The 16871-nt window shown below is 39.8% G+C and overlaps 1 protein-coding gene across 3 annotated transcripts; it reads left to right on the top strand.

Annotated features, from left to right (window-relative positions):
• The first annotated feature begins 2955 nt into the window (after positions 1-2955).
• NUB1 (negative regulator of ubiquitin-like proteins 1) lies at positions 2956-16871 on the top strand. 3 transcript variants are annotated; one of them, XM_009702559.1, is made up of 15 exons: positions 2959-3075; positions 3162-3315; positions 4037-4050; positions 5396-5454; positions 6051-6121; positions 6966-7148; positions 8704-8792; positions 10209-10315; positions 11916-12102; positions 12437-12544; positions 12709-12861; positions 13812-13916; positions 14242-14334; positions 15047-15239; positions 16187-16871. In XM_009702559.1, exons 1-15 carry the CDS (start codon positions 2959-2961, stop codon positions 16348-16350), a joined length of 1797 nt encoding a protein of 598 aa, XP_009700861.1. In that variant the 3' UTR covers positions 16351-16871. The 3 variants fall into 3 exon arrangements, with proteins under 3 accessions (XP_009700860.1, XP_009700861.1, XP_009700859.1); XM_009702557.1 differs by having other exon boundaries at positions 13812-13958; XM_009702558.1 differs by lacking the exon at positions 4037-4050 and having other exon boundaries at positions 2956-3075; positions 3162-3323; positions 13812-13958.

Below are 16871 nucleotides of genomic sequence, written 5' to 3'. Positions count from 1 at the left end.
TGCCTGCTCGGCCTGGCCGCTTCCCGCTTTGCTGTTGCCCGCTCAGAAGCGGGGGCTGGTTGCATCGGCTTCGCTGCCGCCGTGGGAGGCTCCTGCTGTGGTTGCCTGAATGCTCCCCGGCCGCCGTGTTTTGGAGGTGCCTAGAAAGGGCGGCGACTTCGTGGCCTTGCTTCTGGTTCCCAGATGATACCGGTGACTTGTGGTCTCGGTGCTGTCGTGGCAGGGGAGAGACTGGATGTGCACTTGGGGAGGCCTAAGGACACCCCAGGACCCCGGGCTGGGACTGGCAGTGTTTGGGTTTCCATCCTTTCATTGAGCTTCTGCCTTGTGGTTTTGCACATGATGCTGCTTGAGACTCTTACCCCTCCTTTAGCCATGGAGGGAGGTATCGTAGTTGTGCCAAGTAGCTTTCCTCCTCGTCTTTAGGAAAAAATTAATACGTAGTGTTTTATTAGTAAACCATGATGAGAATCCTCTGTTCCTTCCATCAAAAATTCAGCTTTTGAACCTTATTTCTGTAATTGTTTTCTTTTATGTCATATATAAAATTAACGGGCTTTAGAGGATGACAGTTTAGTTACAAAAGCTCAGTCTTTTATTCAAAATGGCCCTTGGGAAATACCCCTGATTGGTTGCTCAAATTAGTTTTGAGATAATCCCGTTAAACTCTTATCGAAAGTGAAATTGTGGTGTTGGCTGATGGAAAAGTAAGTCACAAATGTTTTTGCTAAGGATTCTCTTGCAATTCAATTATGGTGAGACAGAATTTCTGATAAATGTTAGAAGTGTTACATATAAAATGATAGCGTTTATGAAAGCAAAATTTCTTTTTTTTTTTTTTTAAGAGGATTAGAAAGAGTAAGTTTGATTGGAGACTCCAGTGGTGGTTTCTGTTTTAATAGCTTAGTAAGAAATCACAAACTTATAAAACTATAGAACAGTATTGATAAAAAGATGAATGAGCAGTTTATTAATGCCACTTGTATTTAAAATTCATAGTTTTAAGTGTAGATTGCAATTTTAGACTTTATCTAGGTACCCCAAAGCCATGGATACCTTTTTTGTTTCTTAAATTAATGTTAAGTAGAATTATAGCTATAAAGTGGTTCTTCAGCATAACCTAGAAGTGGGAAAATGACGGTTACAGGTTGTTCATGAGAATTGCCAGACATGTTTTGGAAAAGGGGAAAGCTGTGTTAATAAATCAATGCATGCCCTTGAAAATTTAGCGTGTTTGTGCTTTCTGCTTTGTAAATGCTGTGTTTTGCCTTGGCCCTAAAATAATAATAACAACATCATCATCCCAGCAAGAAAAAGAATGCATGGTTGTCTCTCCTAATTTGGATAGACACTATGCAAATTATAGCAATCAAACAGGAAGGATTGTTAAACCATCCGCTTACTCAGTTAATCCTTCTGACTCCTCTTTAGAAGAGACTCTTATCTTTGCAGTGTTCAAAGATTCTTCATAGCTTGCTACAGCTGGGGTTGAGGTAAAGTTAACCAGTAGACTTAGCACACATTGGTTGGTTGCCTCTGGTTTTTTGCTCTCAGATAGTGTTTTTCTGAGCAAGGTACAGTCTTTGAAACTGGAAGAATGGATGAAAATGTTTGATTCTTCTTTTCTGTCCCTTTTCTCCCGAGAGCTATGTATAAACAAGAATGAGAAAATGAACTCACTCTGAAAGGAAAAGTGAAACTGATCAAATTTCAATGCCAACCTTAGTGCATATGTGCCAACGTTTTAAATGCTTTTCTGTATAAATTAAAGGACATCTTCCATATGATTCCCAGTGTCTGAGAGCCAAAAGTCTCCCATGCACATAGATTTTTTTTGTTTGTTTTTTATTTTGTTGAGATCACTGTACCTACCTTTCCTTGCCCTCTGTCCGCCTTCCCTGGTTTCTTGGGGTTTTTTTCAGGGACATGCCGATTCACTCTCAGAGGTAACCGCTTTCTCTGAGCTGAATAAGAGTAACTTGTGATGATGAATTCAGCCTGAATTATTTTTACCTGTGAGCCAGGGAGCTGCTTTGTTCAGCTCACTGTCATCTTCTCCCCAGTGATGGGTACTTTAATGCCTGGTGCAGATTTACAGTACGCTTCATCTCTGATCTCCACCTCTGCACTTTATGTTGCCTGTGCCTTGTGTGCCTGTTCTAGCTTTACACTGGGAAGAGCATCTCTCGGACTAGGAAAAGTCACACCCGGCTATCCCATCTTTGTGAAACCAGAATTTTACAATACCATTTTATGATACTATTAAACTTGTTTGCTTGACAAATGGTTGAGATTGGGGAGGGGAGGCGTAGATCATTGTCTGCTTTTATCTCTTTGCGCTCTAGCTGATCGCACTTTGCTGGAGGGCTGGGAGCTTGACCTTACGGACTTCTCATGGTCGTGCTCATGGTTCTGAGATGTTCCATCCTGACACTTCTTTTCTGTTCTCCTAAAGAGAGCCATAATTCATGTTCAACCATCCAGTGGTGTAGAAAGGCTGTTAAAGCAGGGAAGGGGGAGAAGCAGGAAGGCAGAGGTACAGCAAGGACATGTTTTAGAGGAGGGGCATAGATTGCACAGCCCTGTCCAGAGCAGGGCAGAATAATTGCATCGTGGATTTTGATGAATTGACACCTTCTGCAATTCCAGCTCACATGAGGGGTTAGGAAGAGGTTTAATTTGTCTTGAAATGGGAGAAGGCTTCTGAATTATCCCTACTCCAATCCAGGTTTCACCTCCTTTTCAATTTTTTTTTCCAATTTTTTTATAATAGTTTGGACTCAGCTTCCCCTCCCCACGAAAATGCATGGAATGCATTTTATACTCAATTTTTCTTGCAAAATTCTGAAATGTGACTTCGACTTCTTGAAAAAGTACAATGTCTTAAAGGAAAGCTATATTAAAAGATTGATTATTTTTCTTTCTTTTCCCTTCCAATTATGCTTGTGTTTTAAAAGAATGGCACAAAAGAAGTATTTAATAGCAAAACTGACAAGTTGCTTAAGAGAGGACAAAATTCAGCTATGGAAACCACCTTATACAAATGAAAAAAAAGAAGCTGGTAAAGAATTGAAGGTAAATATTCTCTCTGAGTTGATGTCATGCGTCTTCCATGTCCTACTGCTCGTGCATTTTCCCAGTTTTTCTTGCTGTGTTCTTAGGAGCTTGTACAAAAATATTCATCCAAGCTGAATATCAATGAGAATGATACAGAGAATATGCTTGAAGAAATACGATGTAAAGCAATTGAGCGTGGAACAGGAAATGAAAATTTTAAAGTGACTGGGATTGCGAGACTTGATATATATCTGCCTCGTAGAAAAGTAAGTGACATTTTAGAAAAGTCAGAATAAGTAGCTTTACTTTGGCCTTTTGAGTTCTAGATATGTACCTAATGGAAATATTTTCACTTCTTCAACTTTTTCAGGTGTTTCATATGAGAGATCTATGTTAGGTATCTAAAATATGGGGAGAGGGGGAATTATGTAGGTATATTTCAGTTTCCCAAGTGTGTGGGAATATCATGGCAAAGGAATATAATATTGTGAGATCAGTAATTGTCTTCCCTTTAGGATTTAATGAGAAATTACCTTTCAATTAAGAAAATTAAATTAGATTTCAGTGTCAGTCTAGTTCAGTTTGATTCCTTCTGACATAACTGTTCATATTAGCCGTAAAGAGCAGATGCATTTTTTTCAGCTGTAGAATACCTAAAGTTGAATTAGCATATTAATATCACTGTATTACCACAGCTTTTGTTTAAATGACAGCTTTAATTTAAAAAAAAAAAAAATCCCTTTAAGTGCAGTAAGCAACTTGAACTTGGTGTCATCTTTGGCCATGTATGTCTGATGACATTGAAAAGAACTCCTGTAGCTTTTAACTGTGGCATGTGGCAATATTCTTACAGTGGTGACATTGTCCTCATGTAACTATTCCAGCCCAGGCAGGTAACTTTAAAATAGATATGTCCAGTATTTGAACTTGGAAACGAGAAGCAGGATTTTCTATTGTGATGGTACTCATCTGTTCTAAGCCAGGCTCCTAAAAGCTTTACAAAGATAGACGTGAATTAAGTCTTGCCCTTTTAAAGCCAGGCTTCAGCCTCTAATTTCATGCATAAAATAAGCCAGAATAATGAGGTGAATCCAATTAAATCAGTGTCAGACTGGTCACCATACCAAATTCTGTGTTTGTATCTACCCTAGTCAGCTAAACAGCGGTGAGGGACAGGCTAGCCACTGTTTGATGGACATCCATACTGTCAAGTGGTTAGCAATGGCTCCAATAGAGTTTAGCCCAGGCCACCTGGTATCCTGCCAAGCAATGCCCAGGCACAGTGAGGGCTGACACGGGCCAGGGACAGATCTCAAATGGTGCTTTGGACACAGCTGCTCTGAAGGTTGAGAGGATTCAGCCATAGGGATGTGAAGTGTGCTGTGCAGGTTGGTCACAGGACAGAGAGCAGGACCTGGCTTAGGTTCTTAGCAACACAAAGCCTCTTAACTGGGAATGTTCCCCTCTTAAAAACAGTCTCTAGCGAGCACAACTATCTCCAATGACTTCCTAGTTTTGATCTTGTGCAGGAACTGCATCTTCCCCAATGCTGTGTGTCTTCATCCACTCTGATAACAGTGAAAGAGAGCTTCTTTATTTAGGGGCACTTAAAGATTGTAGTTATCTCGTCAGCAACAGAAGTGAATGTTCACTCCAGAAAAGGGCAATGTTGGTTTTTTGGGTTTTTTTGGTTGTTTTTTCTGAAGAAGATCTTGGATGATAATGTATATTTCAGAAGGATTTTTTTTCTTTTTTGCTGAATACTTGCAAAACCACAACACACAATCACAATTGTTCTCTCTCCTATAGTGAAAAATAATTACCAGGGCATATGATGGGCTAAAGAGGAGAGGGTGTTAAGTGATTGCCGTGCAGATAAAGCAAACAAATAGTTTCATAATTCTTCTTTATAATGCTACTGGGCATAGGGGAATTAATTAATTTAAAATTCCAGTTTATCTAATCCGAGACCAGAGGTGCTAATAGGAAGTAATCATAACTTCGCCAGTTGCAGGTGAGTGGCATAATTACAATGAGTTAAGATTGGAAATGTATAATTAAATTAGTTTAAATTGTTTGGTTCTGAATTTAGATTTATCTAATTCTGAATCTTCTGCTGTTATAATGCATATTTTTAGCACTATATAGCAAGTACAAGACTTCCTACCTGGAAATTACTGATATGTATGCCCAACCATAACCCTGTTAACATGATTATTATTTGAAAAAGAAATTGTAGTTGTTGTAAAACGATTAATTAAGAAAATGTCCAACGTATCTTGACATCATCCTTTTTTCCCTCCCTCCTCCTTTCCCTCACCCGATATAATTACCACAGAGCAGAAAAATCCCACTGGAAACAAACCTGTTCATCACAGGCAAGGAGCTCAGATCACAGTAAGTGTAATCACCCTTGGTTCTTCTCTGATGAGATAGCATGCTGTCATACAGTACTTCAAAAAAAAAAAAAAAAGGACAAACAGAGCGCTATTTGTTCGATTTACACTTTTTCTTATCGTGTATGTCTGCTCGGTATGTCTGAATAGGATGTCCAGTGGCCCTGTAGGGCAGTTCTTCATGTAAGGAGCTGTGGTTTAACAGGTAGAAAACATGAAAGTTGCAACTGTGGAAGAAGGCAGTTCTCTGTAAATCCCCAGCAAGTACCTGAGAAGGTACTAGTGATCAGTGTTCCACGTCTGTAACTAGGCAGGTCTTTGGAACAGTGAACATTACCCTTCTTTTCCTTTTGTGTTTTTTTAAGCCTAATAAAATCAGATTCTGTTCTGTCTGTTTTGCTTTTTCCCTTTCTGTATCCCAGATTTTCCCTATATGGTATACAAAGCTTTCTGATGATGTTATTTTACTTCTAGCCAACTTTTAGAGCAAAAGTTTTATGCCAGTTAAGAGCATAGTCATTTTTGTAACTAGTCTTCACAAAAATGTTGTATAGCCTTACGAATTTATATTCATGTATTAAATGATTTATTTCACAGGATAGCACAGGAGCATGCATTAAAAGAAAATGCTATCAAAATAATCATAAATAAGAAGCAGCTTGACCTGGGTATGTATCTGTATTTGAGTATACTTTTATGATCATTTTCTAGTTTACTGATTCTTAGAAGAAAAATTCCTTGCAACTCTGTTAATTTCAGAAATCCCCAAGGAATAGCAGTTGTATTTGTCAGGTTCTGCTCTACAGGAAATGTAATAAATTATAATGATTTAAATTCTCAGATAGAACTAGGCAATTACAGGAATCCCGTAATAAATGTTGAAAATCCGTTTTTCAAGTGTCAAAACACAGAAAATGCACATTTAAGAGAAACCCTAAATTTCCTCAAAAAACATGTTCTATAACATCACGTTCAAAAACTTTTTGTAATGCTTTGCACATGTTCAACTTGTCAGATGTTGTGGGAAGTGATGACAACAGCTTTCTCTTTATTGATGGCCTAAGCATCTGACATATTTATATTGCTTGGAATATGTCAGAATTAGAGCCGTGGAACAGACAATAGGAAGTTGGATTCTGTTCTCAATTCCTCTGTCCTGTTACTGTTGTGGTGTATGATCCTGGACATGGTCTTATTCCAGTTTTTGCCTGAAGATCAAAAAACTGAAATAGAAACATACCAGTTATCTAAAAAGCACTTTTAAGATGCAAGTCTGATTCTGATTTCTGGGTTTCTGCTGAGTGTGTCAGTAATTGGCAGGGGTTTTGATTGAGTTCTTGAGTTTAGTAATTACTGTAGTTCTTCAGTACAGTACGAATAAGGCAGAGGACTGTTTACATTGTTTTGTTTGTGGGTGGTGTTCCCACGCCGCCTCAGTGGCAGTACGGTGTAAAATGGTCTCTCTTCACAAACAGAGTATTTGGATTATATTCGTCATACTCTGTTTTGCAGGCAAAACCCTTGAAGACCAGGGTGTAACGCACAACGCAAAAGTGATGGTACTTCAACTGGAGCAGAGTGATGAGGAAACTAAAAGAAAAGTTCAGGAAGAAGAACTTCAATGCAAGAAAGAAAAAGAAATAAATGACAAGATGCAAAGAACTAAGAAGGGTTTGGAAATTCTAGCAGAGAGAGGTAAGGGGCATTGTTGGGGCTTTTTGTGGATGGAGGGGAGATGAGTGTTTGTTAATTCTTGCACATCAAAAATTATCTTCTCATGGACTTTCAACGTAGAAGAGTGCCTGTACCGCGGCTGGATTTCAGTTTATCCTTTTCTAGGTTTCTGCCTACTTGAGAACTGGATTTTAAGTTGACTAAAACTTCCTTTTCTACTCTAATCCTTCTTACACAACTAGAATGCCAGAAAACATTTGGCATTTTGAGAAGGATGTAATACGAATCAATTATTATTTAATTGCTACTTGACAGTTAAGGGACTGATGACTCTTGAGAACAGGCTTTAAATTTTTTGTAGACATAAGCACAGTGGAATAATGTATTATAAGTCATTAAACACTTTTTTTGTAGCTTACCTTGGATACGGCTGTACGTAACCATGGTTTCATTGTGCAGAACAGCTCACTTGTTCCCATCTGTAACGTGGCTGTTCTGTTCTCATTGCATTTGATGTTGATTGCTGGCAGCTGTGGATTAAGTTAAAGGGATATAGTCAATTTAACAATGATAATTTTTCAAAATCAGGTTGCGTTTGTGAATTGCATTACTAGATGGTGTGTTTAAATCACTTCTCTATTTTATTGTTTCAAAAATCCACAAACAAGAAATCGTGAAATTGAGTATGTAATGAATTCCAACCAAATGCAAAAATACCTGAACAGACCTTCTTTTAATAGTCAGTGACAGCCTGTTTCTTACTATAATATCAGATTTTGAACAAATGAAAGAAGTAATTCCATTTATGGACTTAAGGGGCAATTTAGACCCCAACCCTTGAATCCTGTATAGGGCCTCTTTAAGGTATTTACCACGAACTGTCAATTATAGCACAATGCCGGAGTATAGAGCAGAGTCCATAATGGGCTCACAGGCTGAAGGTTCTGTGTGAAACGGTGTGAAGCGTAGAAAGGATTTAACAACTCTTTTGTTTCATCTGAGAAAAATTGCAGAGCAGAAGCTTTTAATCTCAGCGAACTACTGCTTAACTGGCTTTTGTTTACAAGAAAAGCATCTCTTCATTTTAAATCAGGTGGAAGTGAAAACAAAATTGATAGTTTGGTTATAAGCGCTAAAGATGTGGGGAAAGGAAAATACTGAGCTGTATTTTTTTTTCAGTTTTATCAACTGTGCTCAGTTGTGGGGTTTTTATATTCTATGCTTTATTTGATAAATCATTTCAAAAGTTGTATCACGTAAAATGTAGGTGTTTTGTCTTCTGCAAAAAATTATTTACAATTCATGTAACTTTTAACACTATGTCTAAATTTCTGGTTGCACAAGGCCTTTTCCTTAGTGACCTTTCTAAAAGTTCCTCATGCTTGCCTGATCAGGGCCATTGTTGGTAGGTATATCCAAAAAAATACACATGCAGCCTTTATATATAATTCTGATTTTTTTGTTGTTGTTTGTTTGCTTTTTTGTTTAATGATGTACTTACTGACATAATCATATGACAGCAGAGTTACTCTGAAGGTGGTACTTAAAATTTAAACTGCTTTTTCTTGTCTTTCAGAGGAGTACTTGGATCCAGATTCTGTTCCGTACCTAGATATAGCTAATCAAACTGGAAGGTCAATCAAGATTCCTCCTCAAGCTAAAAAAGTAGGTGAAATTATCTTAGAGCTACTAAGATAGCTTTTTAAAGCTTCATTTGTGAAGCATTTCAAATACAGGATTGAAATACAGTCAGACTTTTGGGGGATGTGACCCTGGGCCCACTAGATGTTTGCTGAATAGAAGTAATTTTGAAATAAAATTGAAGTAGAACTCTACAGTTGGGAATACTTCAGTCATCTGGAGACAGACCTCTGGCTGCTGATCTAATTGCAGGTCTAATCTTGCACCGACCCCTGTCTGGTCCATATCTTATTTTTGTGGTTTAAGATCAGCTTTAACTTTGTTACATCCTAGCACCTATTTTAAATTTTGGGTGCCCTAAAATGACATGAAAATAACTTGTTTGTTATGCCATCGTTTCAGTTGGAAACTTGACAAGTCTCTCAAAATTGGACTCTCTTAAAATAGTTTTGAGATCTTTTGCACTGTGACCCCTCTCAAACTTAACTTTCTTCACCATTCAAGTAAGTTCCACTTTCTCAACTGAAAATATCTTTGGTTGGGTGCACTCATTGAATTACATTAGGAGTGACACACCTGATGTTGGCCGCTGAAGCGGAAGAATAGTGATAGATGCTCTCTTTTAAGATTGCTGGATTTTCTGTTTACAAATACTTGGAATTACACCCAGTAAAAAAAAAAAAAAAACAACATTGGGAAGAAATGAGATAAATGAGCAGGCCTCAACGTGTGCTAACTGCTGCTGTAGCCTCTTCCGAGACATACCATGTTTTCTGCATCATCTGAAGTTTCTGGATGATTGGAATAACGACTGTCCATTCTCACAATGCATGCTGTTCTGATGAAGTGCTGAAAGTAGTAATTCACTTGAAGAGTTAAAGCATCAGATATTCAGGTGCACAAGATTTCGTCAGTATTGAACGTGGGTGAGAGGAAATATTGCAGGTTGTTTCTATCCAGAAATACTACTTACATTTCTGTTTGTCATGCTGCAGGAACTAGACTGTTTTCCTGTCACATTCAAAATTTAATTTTCAGTTCTGAGGTTTTGCAGGAGGTGAATCGTTAGGTTTTACAAGATAGTTGTAATAGCAAAGCAAAACAAATTTGATGCTGTTAGGAGGTGTAGCACCTAGAAAAATGCTTAGCATTTTGTCACTCATCATTGAAAATCTGTCTATGGTTGCATTCTTAAAATAAACTTGATGCAATGTTGCATGTGTCAGTAACATTCATTGCTTTTAATTAGACAATATCTAACATTAACATTAGCAGATGGGAGAAATGTATGAAGCGATGTAAAATACTACTGCTCTTACAGAGCTGATAGAATGATGTTTTTCTAGGAAGAACAAGGGCTGTAATGGATTACCTAGATATTTCTTTTTAGTTATATAAGTGAGTTGGGGAGATGCAAAAAGTCTCAATCTGTTTTTCTAGGCACTTATGCTGGCAATGGGTTATCATGAGAAGGGCAGAGCATTAATGAAGAAGAAAGAATATGAAATAGCACTGCCGTATTTGTTGGATGCTGACAAACACTTCTGGTAAGAACCTTTTTGAGTCCTTGTGTCTCTCTTTCCTTTACTGTCAACTAAACACAGGAACAGCATTAGCTTTACCTGTGCATATCAGTTGGGGCCTGTTTTGCCCAGGATTGCTTCACGCCCCCTCTGCAGATGGGAAACAGCAGACGAAGGCTCTGACTTGCAGTGGCAGGTGGCTTCACGTAGAACAGCTGAAACAGATACTGCCACCAGGCAATTTAATCTTTCATATCAACATAAACAGAAACTGTCAAAATTCATGTACTAGGTTATAAATTGCATTAGCTTGAGAGACAGTTACGGATACTCGTTTGCAATTGCTCCTGGGAAGTAATGATTTCTTATAAAAGGTGGAGCAGATAGCTGAGGTCAGTAACCATACCAGGGTTTCTGCAAATAAACTAGTTCCCCGCCAGCAGTCAGAGCCCTAAATGGCTCTTTTGAGATCCCCAGAAGTAATATTGTCCCCATCTGTTTCTCATCTGTGTGTATGTAAAAGGAGACTGGCACAGAACTCGGCATGTTCATGTGCACTAAGGAAGAGAGTTTCTCTGTCCTCTCAGATATTACACGGGGTTTAATTCCATTCTGCTTTTAAAGAGATCATAGAATCATAGAATTGTTTAGATTGGAAAAGACCTTTACAGAATCAGTTAGGTTGGAAGAGACCTCTGAGATCATCAAGTCCAACCTTTGCCCTAACACCACCATGTCAACTGGACCATGGCACTAAGTGCCATGTCCAGTCTTTTCTTAAACACCTCCAGGGATGGTGACTCCACCACCTCCCTGGGCAGCCCATTGCAATGCCTAACGACCCTTTCTGTGAAGAAATGCCTCCTATTGTCTAACCTAAGAGATCATCTGAATCCAACTGTTAGCCTAACACTGCCATGTCCACCACTAAACCATGTCCATAAGTGCCACATCTACATGTCTTTTAAATACCTCCAGGGATGGTGACTCAGCCACTTCCCTGACCCAGCCTGTTCCAATGCCTGACAACCCTTTCGTTGAAGAAATTCTTCCCAATATCCAATCTATACCTCCCCTGGCACAACTTGAGGCTGTTTCCTCTTGTTCTGTTGCTTGTTACTTGGGAGAAGAGGCCAACCCCAACTTCACTATAACATCCTTTCAGGTAGTTGTAGAGAGCGATCAGGTCTCCCCTCAGCCTCTTCTTCTCCAGACTAAACACCCCCAGCTCCCTCAGCCGTTCCCCAACAGATTTGTGCTCCAGAGCCTTCACCACCTTTGTTGCCCTTCTCTGAACTCGCTCCAGCACCTCAATGTCTATCTTGTGGTGAGGGGCCCAGAACTGAACACAGATGCTGTTGTAAATAGTAGTCACAACTCATTTTGTTCCGGTAATTCTTTGAGATGTAGTGTTATCATTAGCGTCCTGTTTATTAGTCAATGTGATGGGAGATCAGAGCTTTATTAAAGTTCCACTAACATCAGTTTGCGACCTCAAATAGGGAGCATGTGCTTTCTTAAACGTGAGTATGCATACTTCTTGCCTGTTGTTTCGTCAGTGTTAAAGTGTGTGAGGAAAAAATAAACAACCCCCTCCAGAAAATAAAATTGTTTTGTTTTCCAGTGAGTGTAGCACAGAACTGCTGAATACCGTTGATAATTATGCAGTACTGCAGCTGGATATAGTGTGGTGCTACTTCCGCCTGGAGCAGCTGGACTGCCTGGATGATGCAGAGAAAAAGCTGTCCACAGCACATAGGTGCTTCCAGAGGTGCTACGGGGAGAACCATGAAAGACTTATTGATATCAAAGTATGCTGGTTTTGATTTAATTAGGGTGGCTTTTTTTTAATATGTGTTCAGTTATTGTTCAGGTATTACAAGACTGACCATTAAAAGTTTAAAGTGTTCTCGTGTCTCCTTAGCCTGTAATCTAGTTGTGTAATTGTCAGCATAGTGAAAGCATTGGATTTGGCAAAAAGGTCATGGCAAACGTGTGTTTATATGCACAGACATCGGTGCTTTAGATATTTCCTCTGCACATGAAGTGTCATGTATTAAAGACTGTCATCTTTAAATGTGTGATGTGTTCTATTGATACATGCTTCTACCCATGTGCTTACCCCTTGTTTAAACAATTTCTTAGGGAAGCTATGGTCGTGAGAAGGTTTTATTTCTACGGCTTTACCTCCTTCAAGGGATTGGACACTATCACAGTGGCAGAGAAAAGGAGGCTGCTGAGTATATTCAGAAGGTAAGACACCATTAGGTGAAACTTTGGAGTCATTCACACTAGCTCCTGTGTTTGGGCTTTGTCTTGCACCTGTTCTTTGCTTGCTTAGAAAAACGAGGAGACTTTTTTTTGTTTGTATGTTAGCAACAGTGTAAGTAGCATCATTTTGTTCTTTCTGTGTACAGGCATCTCGCTTATATGAAGAGCTGTCCATAGATCCTGATAAAGTTGATCGCCTGTCACTCCTGGGATTCTCCGAACAGGAAGCTCGCCTTGCCCTGCGTGCATGCCATGGGAATGTGGAGCATGCTGCCAATCTTATCACCAACAGGAGAGAGGTATGGTGCAGTGAAAGTATTAAATCAAGGATCTTATTAGTTGGGGCGTCTGTAAGATCATGTTTTGTGTGACTAGTGCAACATGGTGCTAAATTAAGGATTTTGATTATCCTGCTTTGGCCCTGTTAGTGTAACTGACAGTTTGACATCTGTTGCCACAAGTTTAGAACCAAAACTTAATACGACGAGGGAAGCTCTGTCCCAAAACAGATGGGATGAGAGAGCCAAAGACCCGTGGTTGTACCACAGAGGCACATAGGAAGACTTTGCACCAGTGTTTGCTACTCAGCAGTGCTCCGTATGGGAATAAAAACACCGTCATCAAGCTGTCATTCCTGAGCTTGGCTGCTCTGAAAGACAAGAGGCTGCACGATAAAGTGCTGTGAGGATAACTGTCAAGCTACACTGTGTTATGGCTTTGGGCTTGGAAGTTCCAGGAGGGGAGAAGGATTTTTTTTGTGCTAAAGTGAATTGAAGACAGTGTTGTCCAGATCTGACGTGCCCGAAGTTATGTTTGGTAAGCTGAGGTGGCACTTCCAGACTTCAGACAGGGAAATGTGGATGAAAAAGTCAAATGGCTGAGAGGAGGGCTACAGAGAACTCCTTGGCTACATGCCCAGTTCTGCCTGTATGTCCTTGGCAAGTCTTGTCTACAGGCCCATCTGCCAAACAGGTTTGTCACTTACCACCCAGGGCCTGTAATAGCTGTGATAGCATAAGATCTGATCTGCAGAGCGGAAGTATGGCAACAGTGCTAGCTCATGGAAATGCAACTTTATTTAGTAACAAGTGTCTGGCAGCACAGTCTGTATTTAAAAAAAAAAAAAAAAAAATCCCTTTTCCTCAAGAGATTCAAACTCGGAAGAAGTAAATCTAAGAAACTATATGCACTGGGGAAGGCTGAAGCATTTGCAGGCAGAGTGAGCTTTGTAATGGCTGTGTTCTTGCAGGAAAAGGCACAGATAAGGAGGGAGGAGAGAGCTAAAAGAAGGCAGCGACTGGAAGACATAAATACCTTGAAACATATGGGCTATTCAGAGAGAGCTGCTAAAGTAGCTCTTTGTAATACAGAAGGAAACCTGGACCAAGCCTTTAAGGTAAGTGATTTTTCAGGAGTAGTACTTTTGTACAAAAAAAAATTGTTTACTTTTTTTATATATTGCTTAGCAGATTCTTATTTTCTGTAGTCTGTATTTGTTAGTTCATCGCTACCTTTTCTGAACTGTAATAACTGAACTTCTGCTTCCTGACCCGATGAATCAGATATCACTTAAGTTGGCTGAGGTTTGCTTATATCAGCTATTGGGCTAAATACAGCTCTATGCCGAGGACTATTATATCTCTGTTGGTCTATTCTGATCCCTCTCTGGTTTATTGTAGTTTATTCTTGACAATCCTGAGTTATTGGTGGAAGATGATGATGATCCTGTGGCCATGGACCAGTTTCAGGTTTCCCAGGAAAGTATTGATCAAGTAAGTTAGACCACTTGCTTTCTTAGGATTTCGTTGTCTTGTTTCTGAACTATGCCTTCAAACACACCAGATCTTCCTTAAGTAAAGCTGTACAAATATTCTTTGACCCATGATCTTCATCGTGAAATCACACTCAGGCTGAAATGTAATTTGTAATTCCTGCCCATTATGCCAACCTGTCATGCAAGGATGCGGAGGGAAGTATGTGCACTCTAATGCTCTATCCCCAAAAAGACAGCAAAAGAGAAATTCAAGTCTCTAAACATTGCAGTGCACAAGGGAAAGAATTAGAATGCGTATTTCTCATCATAGGCTGTCTGAAAAGCTCTTCAGTAGTTAGTGTGGCTACGTAATTAATGTCAGATAGGCAAGAAAACTATATTGCCTAGGAGAAAGTAAGTGGCACGTGCACCCTCCTGATATGCTGCAGTGCTTTGAAGTTGCCTTCTGGAAAACAGAAAGAATTGGTCTGATATTAAGCAAGAGGCTCTTGATTCTGCTCAACATCCCCATTCCTTTAATAGGTCACTGCCCTGTTGTTAACTGTTCCAGTAAACCAGAGTCAGTGTCCTGGAATTCCTGGCATGCAGCGCTTTCCTCTGTGCAAGAGGAATGACTGTCAGATGCAGACTCAGATTGCTGTCAGACCTTGGTGCTCGATGAGCTTGGATTTCTCCAGATTTCTTTTATTTATTTCCCCCCCCTCCTGCAGCTGATGTATATGGGTTTCAGCCGTGAGTCGGCAGAGCAAGCTTTAAAGGTCTTCAGAGGCAACATCCACTTAGCTTCCCAAACCCTTGCGCATTACGGGGGAGTGCTTCCTGCTTCACTGCAGGTGTCTCCAGAAGGGTCCAGTCCATCAGAAGAATCAGCTTCATCAAAAGACTCGCCTACTGAGTCTGCAGGTAAGAATGTTGCATACAGCAGGCAGGGAGGAGGGAAGGCCAGTCTTCTGGCTTTTGTATGAAAATGATTAAGCGATTTCTGCTTAAATACTGGTAGAGAGCCTTGAGTAATGTCCTGGACTACTTTTATTAGTAACACGTTTACAGGAAAGGCAGCCATTACCCCTGCAGTCAGTGACCACTGTATACAGGACCGTCAGGGCTACGTATCAGCTGTAGGCAGTGCGTACGAGGGATGCAGCCCAGAAGAAAGGGTAACCTTCAGAGGTGTCCTGGGAAGGGCTAAGAGGACACGGCTGCTGAGCGGGGCTGTGGCTTTGGCACACAAGGCTGGAGGCCTTGGCTGTCTGTGTCCTCACTTCCCCAGTGAGGAACGCGGGGCCCCCTCTAGCCCACAGGCAGTCCTACCTTCTCCCATCTCATTGTACTCACTCACACCAGTTCTCTTTAAAAACAAACCAACCTCTCCCTGGCTGTACTCTTTTCAGAGAGCAAGGACTAAATTGCTGGAGCATATGCCCTGGACCTACCACTGATAATGATGGTATTTCGGCTTGTTAATACCTGGGCTCTGACTGCTAGGAGGTTTATTCCAAATCTGTGCTATACAGCCAGCTGATCTGACCACATACTCCTTTCTCATGTCCCTTATGTGATAGAACTGTAATTGATACTTGCCATTTAGCAAAGAAGAAACTTGCACGTACTCTCTCTCTCTTCCATTATTTGTCAGAGCTGTAGTGATCCCTGTTGTACAACTAAAGGCTTTCCTACAGCTTTAAGTAATAGGGAAAAAAAATGGCCAACCTGCAATATCCTTTGCAGAGCAATTTTAAATAAGAGGTAGTCTTACAGTAACAGACTCGCAGAGCAGTCCTGCTGGTGAAAGAGAGAAAGTATCAGCTGCTTTCAGAGGTGAATTCACTGCTGCTGCTTTTTATTGGAAGGTTCTTCTAGTTCACCAACAGATGAAGACATGGAGACCGATGCAGTCAATGAAATCCTAGAGGATATTCCTGAACATGAAGAGGATTATCTGGATTTAACACTGGAGGAAGAGGAACAGATTATTCATGAATACTTATCCTATATACAAGTACCACAGCATTAAATCCCATTACAGCTACTTCAGTTATATGTATTTACCTTGACAAATCGGGTTTGGATTATAAATGCACCTTCAGTTTCTCTCTTACTAAATGCCTTGAATTCAGTTAAACTTATAGGTGGAACACTTAATTCCTGCTTATTTATAAATCTGCTGAAAGCCTACATTTGTGATACATTGTAACTTATTGTCATAGCAGAAAAATAGAAACTTATTTTCAGAAGAAAATTTAATAGAACTAAACTATATTTTTATTGTGAAATAAGATAGTTCACTTAGTAATCAAGTAAAGAAGCATTTCTATACCATTTTCAAATACCAGCTTAAAAAAAAAAACAGTGAGTTTGTAAATTGGAAACCTAGCTCATGAGGTTAGAGAGGTATCAGCCTTCAAACTGTTCTCCTTTTCTTCTGAAAGATTTCCGAGAGACATTTCTGTATCTGTTGTGCATGGATTTATACTGTGTTCTGCTTGTCACTTCCTGCAGGTGTTACACAGGCAATAAAGATAACAATGTGCTGCT

Source organism: Cariama cristata, unplaced genomic scaffold (genome assembly GCF_000690535.1).
Source record: "Cariama cristata isolate BGI_N322 unplaced genomic scaffold, ASM69053v1 scaffold21166, whole genome shotgun sequence".
Lineage (NCBI taxonomy): Eukaryota > Metazoa > Chordata > Aves > Cariamiformes > Cariamidae > Cariama > Cariama cristata.
The sequence above is the reverse complement of the archived record's forward strand: the minus strand, read 5'-3'. Positions and strand labels throughout refer to the sequence as shown.

Coding starts and splice junctions, on each gene's coding strand:
- NUB1 (XM_009702557.1), top strand. CDS start 2,959: ATGGCACAAAAGAAGTATTTAATAGCAAAACTGACAAGTTGCTTAAGA. Junction 3,076..3,161: donor AAGCTGGTAAAGAATTGAAG/GTAAATATTCTC, acceptor CTGTGTTCTTAG/GAGCTTGTACAAAAATATTC. Junction 12,103..12,436: donor AAAGACTTATTGATATCAAA/GTATGCTGGTTT, acceptor ACAATTTCTTAG/GGAAGCTATGGTCGTGAGAA.